This window comes from Tinamus guttatus, unplaced genomic scaffold, assembly GCF_059628265.1.
Source record: "Tinamus guttatus ecotype Peru unplaced genomic scaffold, ASM5962826v1 Tinamus_guttatus_pri_ptg000141l, whole genome shotgun sequence".
Classification (NCBI taxonomy): Eukaryota; Metazoa; Chordata; class Aves; order Tinamiformes; family Tinamidae; genus Tinamus; species Tinamus guttatus.
Genome location: NW_028288675.1, coordinates 537,152 through 543,462, shown reverse-complemented (window position 1 = coordinate 543,462; position 6,311 = coordinate 537,152). Strand labels below are relative to the sequence as shown.

The 6,311-nt window shown below is 59.1% G+C and overlaps 1 protein-coding gene across 1 annotated transcript in view; it reads left to right on the top strand.

The window, feature by feature from the left end:
* The first annotated feature begins 4,269 nt into the window (after positions 1-4,269).
* Positions 4,270-6,311, top strand: part of LOC148595212 (uncharacterized) — a 37,089-nt gene continuing 35,047 nt past the window's right edge. Inside the window, exons 1-5 of the mRNA XM_088521985.1 lie at positions 4,270-4,833; positions 5,122-5,188; positions 5,302-5,468; positions 5,591-5,752; positions 5,910-6,019. Of these exons, the coding sequence (XP_088378111.1) occupies positions 4,270-4,833; positions 5,122-5,188; positions 5,302-5,468; positions 5,591-5,752; positions 5,910-6,019 (1,070 nt within the window). The remainder of the gene's footprint in view (positions 4,834-5,121; positions 5,189-5,301; positions 5,469-5,590; positions 5,753-5,909; positions 6,020-6,311) is intronic.

Genomic DNA, 6,311 nt, shown 5'->3' with positions numbered 1-6,311 from the left:
GTCAACCCCTAACCTGTACTGGTGCCTGGAGTTATTCCTTCCCAGGTGCAGGACCCTGCACTTGTCCTTGTTGAACCTCATGAGGTTCCTCTCTGCCCTACTGTCCAATCTGTCAAGGTCCCTCTGAATGGCAGCACAGCCCTCTGGAGTGTTGGCCACTCCACCCAGTTTGGTATCATCTGAAAACTTGCTCAGGGTACACTCTATGCCCTCATCCAAGTCACTGATGAACAAGCTGAACAGCATTGGGCTGTGGGACACCACTGGCCACAGGCTCCAACTAGGCTCAGCCCCCTTTAAAACCATCCTCTGAGCTCTGCCATCCAGCCAGTTCTCAATCCACCTCACTGTCCAGTCATCTAACCCACACTTCCTGAGCTTCCCTATAAAGATGTTATTGGACACTGTGTCAAAAGCCTTGCTAAAGCCAAGGTAGACAACATCCACAGTTCTCCCATCATCCATTCAGCCAGTCATCCCTTCATAGAAGGCTATCAGGTTCGTCAAACACGACTTCCCCTTGGTGAATCCATGCTGACTACTCCTGATCACCTTCTTTTCCTTTCGATGCCCAGAGATTGTCTCTAAGATGACCTGCTATGTCACCTTTTCAGGGACAGAGGTGAGGCTGACCGACCTGTCAGCTCCTCCCTCTTGCCCTTTTTGAACACTGGAGTGACACTGGTTTCTTCCAGTCCTCCGGCACCACCCCTGCTCTCCATGACATCTCAAAGATGATGGAGAGAGGCTGAGCAATAACCTCCACCACCTCCCTCAGCACTCTTGGGTGCATCCCATCTGGGCCCATAGATGTATGGGGGTCCAATTTGCCTAAGTAATCCCTAACCCAATTCTCGTGGACCAGCAGAAAGTCTTCCTCTCTCTTGATTCTCTCTCTTGTCTCCAGACTCCGTAGTTCATGGGGACTGGCCTTAGCTGGAAAGACAGAAGCAAAGAAGGCATTTAGTAACTCTGCCTTCTCTGCATCCTCTGTCACCAAGGCACTCTCCCCATTCAGCAGGGGACCCAAATTTTCCCTAGTCTTCCTTTCACAGCTGATGCATTTGTAGAAGCTCTTCTTGCTGTCCCTGATGTCTGTTGCAAACTCTAATTCCAAATGGAATTGGCCAATGGAAGGTCTTGGCCTTCCTTGTTGCATCCATGCATTCTCTGATGATATTCCTATATTCTCCCCGTGTGGCCTGGCCCTTCTCCCACATTATGTACATACTATTTTTCTCATTAAGTTTACCCAAGAGCTCCTTGCCCATCCACACAGGTCTCTTGCCTGCCTTGCTCAACTTCATTCTTGTAGGAATGCATCAATCCTGAGCTTGGAGAAAGTGTGCTTGAATAATAGCCAACTCTCCTGGAGCCCCTGTCCTTCTAGGACCCTGGCCCAGGGGATTCCTCCAAGGAGGTCTCTGAAGAGGTCAAAGTTGGCTCCTCTGAAGTCCAGGGCTGCAAACCTGCTTCTTGCCCAGCTTCCTCCTTGCGGGATCAAGAATTCCTATGTTTCATGGGCACTGCAGCCAAGACTGCCCCCACTCTCACATTTCCCACTAGACCATCCCTGCTTGTGAGTATCAGATCTAGCAGCACCCCTCCCCTTGTTGGCTCATCTACCACCTGCACCAAGCAGTTATCTGCAATGTTCTGAAGGAACCTCCTGGACTGCCTGCTCCTAGCTGGGTGGCTATCCCAGCAGACATCAGGGTGGTTGAAATCCCCCCTAAAGACCAGGGCCTGTGATCGTGAGGCTTCTTACAGCTACCTGCAGAAGGCCTCATCCACTTCCTCTTCTTGGTCAGGGAACCTGTAGTAAACACCCACCACAGTGTTGTCCCTGGTGGTTTGTCCTTTGAACTCCACCCACAAGCTCTTGATCCCAGTTTGTCCTCCCTTAGGCAGAGCTCCATGCATTCCAGTTGCTCTCTCATGTAAAGGGCAACACCACCACCTTCCCTTCCTGGCCTGTCCTTCCTAAAAAGCCTAAAGCCGTCCATGGCCATGTTCCAGTCATGAGAGCTGTCCCACCATGTCTCAGTAATTGCAGTGAAATCATGGCCCTGCAATTGCACATGCATCTCCAATCCCTTGTGTTTATTCCCCATACTGTGTGTGTTTCCATAGAGGCATTAGAGTTGGGCACCCAATGTGCTCTGGAGTTAGGCAGGTATGAGTGGCATGGCAAGGCATCGCCTTCCTTATCACCTGTTTCCCTAATGATCCCTGATGATTCGAGATAAAACTCGAATGTACTTTTGTCTTGGGTAGGCTTGGCGGTGGGGATCCTTGAATATCAAGCAGCTTCCTAGCAAGCCTCTTCCCTCTCGTGCCCTATGCAGTGGCACAGTACCTCCTGGAGAAACACATCCTTCTCAAGCAGTGAGGTGCAATCTCTTCTTTTGCCATACATGTGTCAGGCACTTGATTTAGGAGAGCAAATTGCACCAAAAGGACTTGGGTATCTCTTTAAAGGCCAAGCAACAGTGAAAAGTCAGGGAAAGAACATCCCTGCAGGGTTTAAAGGCATTTGGACTGGGGCTGAGGTGTAGCCTGCACACACGGCTACTTCTATTTCAGTGTCTGCATGCAGGCATTCCCGTGAGCCTCTCTGCATTTGAATCTTTCTGCAGAGCCCTGGAATGGACCCAAGTCAAGGTGAGATCTTGCTGCCTGCAGGATGGTGTCTGCAGGCATCTGTGGTATCCCCAGGCAATGCAAGGACTTTCCTACTGCATCGCTAGTGGAGAGCAGTCCTGCTGTTTAGACAAGATAATTTTTCCCTAAACTCCTTCCCTGAGTGTGCTTGGAGACGGGATTGTCTTTTCTCATGTTCCTGCCATATTTAGACACCTAGAGAGGAGGCTGACCTCTGGGTTGAGTGAGTGCAGAGGAGGTGTGAAACTTGGCATTTTGGGGGCACCATGTGGGCCTTGGCCCTACTTGACAACTCCAGCCCTGGGCTGGCTGTGCCAGCATGTGCAGGGCATGTTGCAGACACGCAGGCAGGCTGCCCTGTGCCCCCACAGGCCCTGGCCCCTACCCACCAGCGCATCACAGCGTGGTTGTGGCATCACAATGGGTGTCAGTGGCACCGAGGTGGCCTCGGCCACCAGCACCCGCCCGTGCCCCAGTGCGCAGCTGTGCCAGCGCAAGAGAGCAGGGAGACGTGGGCTCCCGGCTGAGCGGCACAGCAGAGCACGGGGACAGCGGTCCCAGTGTTTCCCAGGCCTGCTCGGCTCCTGGCGCTGCTTGGCCTTGTCACCTGGCCCTCGGCAGCGCTATGGGGCAGATGTGCTGTGGTGTGCGGGGCTCTGCCGGCCCCGCTCCCAGCTCGCAGGCCTGGCCCGGGGCCCCTGGCTCCACTGCCAGGAGCTCCGAGCTCCTGCTGGTTGAGCGTGTGCAGGTGACGCGGCACCAGCGCACGCAGGGAAGGCACCTCCTACTCTTCCCTGACGCTGTCGCCTTCGCCAAATTCAAGTAAGCACAAGGACCTCTGCCCCTCTGGCCCAGACCACTGCCTCTGCCAGCAGCCCCAGGCCCCGCTCCTTCCCGCTCCTGCTTCTGCTGGAGCCTCGAGGAGCCCAAAGGTCCTTGGAGGGACCCCAGCATGAGCCCTTCCTCCTGGCCTTGCAGCCTGTGCTATGTGTGGATGCCTGGGCTCCTGACGAGCTCTCGCGCTCCAAATGACCTGCAGCTCCCTGCACAGGTGTCCCTGCGCTGCCAGGAGGGACGCACTTGCCCTTGAATGCAGGGTGGTGTGGGAGGAAAGGGGCTGGCTCCTGGATGTGCCATCCTCATGCACAGCCCGTGCGCACCCTGCTGCTCCTGAGGCTTGGGGTAGCCGCCCCGAGGCTCTGCCGCGGGCAATGGCTCTGCCCTGGGGCTGCCCCCAGAACACCACCTCCAAGGGGCTCCCTGCTCTTCCTCCCACAGACTTGGCACCTCCTTCCTGCTCAAGCGCCGGGTGCCCCTGCACGAGCTCTGGGTGCTGTGCGGGAAGGAGGAGGCGGCTCATGGAGGGGAAGAGGAAGAGGAGGCTTTTGGCCTGAAATGCGCCAAGAGCCTCCTCCTCGTGTGGCCCAGCAGCAGCTGTGTGGTCACATTCGAGTGAGTGTGGGGCCTGGGGAGCTGTGGCTCTGCAGAGCAGCGGGAGGAGGATGGGCCCTGAGCCTTGTCTCTCCCGTGGGCTGCAGGTCGCAGGAGGTGAAGGAGCTGTGGCTCAGCGCCATGCTCAGGTGAGGCCTGCGGGCAGTGATGCCGATGGCGGCACTGGGTGTCCAGGCTGCCGGTGCTGCAGAGCTGCCGGGGAGCTGTTGTGGGGTGCAGGGAGCTCCTGGGCAGAGCTGCCCTGGGCCCTGTGCACGTGGAGGGGGCGCAGGCAGCAGCACCGGGGCCGTGCAGAGCGGTGCTGCCCGCGGGCCAGCGTTGCGGGCAGGTCTGCAGGGGAGGGTGGCTGGAGGGGCTGCGCTGCTGTGCGCGCAGCGAGCAGAGAGCCGGGCAGTGACCCAGCTCTGCCCTGGGGGCTGCCCTGTGCCCAGCAGGAGCCCGGGAGACCAGGGGGCCCGCGTCACCCGCCTGGCCTCGTTTGAGCGGCTCCTCACAGAGGTCATCAGCGTCCACGGTCCCGTAAGTGCCCCTGGGTTTCCCACTGCTCCCCGAGCACCCAGGCCTTTGGGGAAGAGCCCCTGCGCCCAGCGGCTCCCGCTGACCCTCTGCTCTCTTGCGCAGTCGGCGTCGCTGAGCGCCCGGACCGTCGAGGCGCTGATTTCGGCAGCGGTGAGCGGCTGCTCCCGCTGCCCTGGCCCTTGCGGGTGCTGCCAGCAGGTATCTGTGTTTGTGGAGGGGAGGTGTCAGGGGCTGCAGGGCTGGGGACAGCAGCCGCTGCCCAGCGGGGCAGCCAGGGAGGAGCTGCCCAGGCTGGAAGCAGCCTGGGAGGGCAGCCCCTGCCTGGGGCCATGTTTGGGCACCCTGTGCCCAGAGGCTGCAGCCTCTTGGCACCCAGCAGCCCCCCAAGGAGCCCGAGGCTGTGGGCTGCAGGGCTGGCTTGGCCTGGCCCTTGCAGCCCTGGCTGCTGCTGCAGGCAAATCCGTGACCGGGGGCCGTTTCTTGCAGGCTGGTCCCATGCAAGGAGCTGCCGAGGTCCCCGCAGCTCCTCAGGAGGGACCCTGCCCTGCACCCGGTGAGTGAGCTGGGCAGAGCAGCGGGGCAGCTGCCCTCTCCCTCAGCGCCCTGCACGCACACAGCGCTGCTCCTGCTGCTGGAGCCTGACGCTCGCTTTCCTCTCACCGGCAGCTCGTGGACCTCCCCAGAAGAGGAGGTCAATCCCGTGGTCGTTTGCTCGGCACCGCAGCTCGGCCAGCGGGAAGTGCCCAGAGGTGCCGGTTGCCCAGAGCCTTCTGTTTGGGCAGCCCCTGGACAGGCTCTGTGGGGCAGAGGGGAGCCTGCCCCAGCCCATCCAGGTAGGGCAACCAGGCCGCTGGGGACTTGGCCTGCACACGTGCTGCTCTGCGGCAAGGCCCAGCTCCCATCACTAGTGGCCTTTGTGCACCCCAGGATCCCTTGTGTTTGCTTCTGCCGGCAGGATATCCTGGGAATCTTGTACAGGGAGGGACCCACTGCAGAGGGCATTTTCCGGATTGCTGCCAGCGAGCGGGATCGTCGGCAGCTCAGGGAAGCCCTCGATACAGGAGGCAGCGTGGAGCTAGAGAGCAAGCCTGTCTACCTCCTGGCTGCTCTCTTGAAGGTGAACTCCTTCTCCTCCTCCTCCTCCTCCTCCTTGCCCCCCTTGGAGAGCAGGGAGCTCAAAGCTGCTGCCTCCTGGGGAGCCCAAGTGTCAGGGATGCTCCCTCTGGGCTCAGGGCTCATGTCCAGAGCCTCATCTCCATACCCTGGTCTTGCAGGATTTCCTTCGAAACATCCCCTCCACGCTGCTCTCGGTGGCCCTGTACGAGAGATGGATGCAGGCTCTGGCTAAGGCAAGCAAGCAGGAGCAGATGCAAGAGCTGAAAGAGTAAGTGTTGTGGGCAGTGGCAGTGTTCAGGGGTGTGTGGGAAAGCTCGGGGCCTTCTCTGCTAATGGGCAGGCTCCTGCAAAGGCCCATCATTTCTGCGAGCTAGTGTTGATAGTGCACAAGAGGACCCCAGACTTTCATGGGCCTTTGCAAAACCTGCCAGCCCCTCATGTGCTGACGTCCTCCCCTTTCCTCACGCTGCCCATGTCCTGAAGGGCAGGCACCTTGCTGAGACACTGGCCTTTGAGTCAAGGTCTTGGCCTTGCCGCTCTTGCGCTTAAGTGGCCGCTCA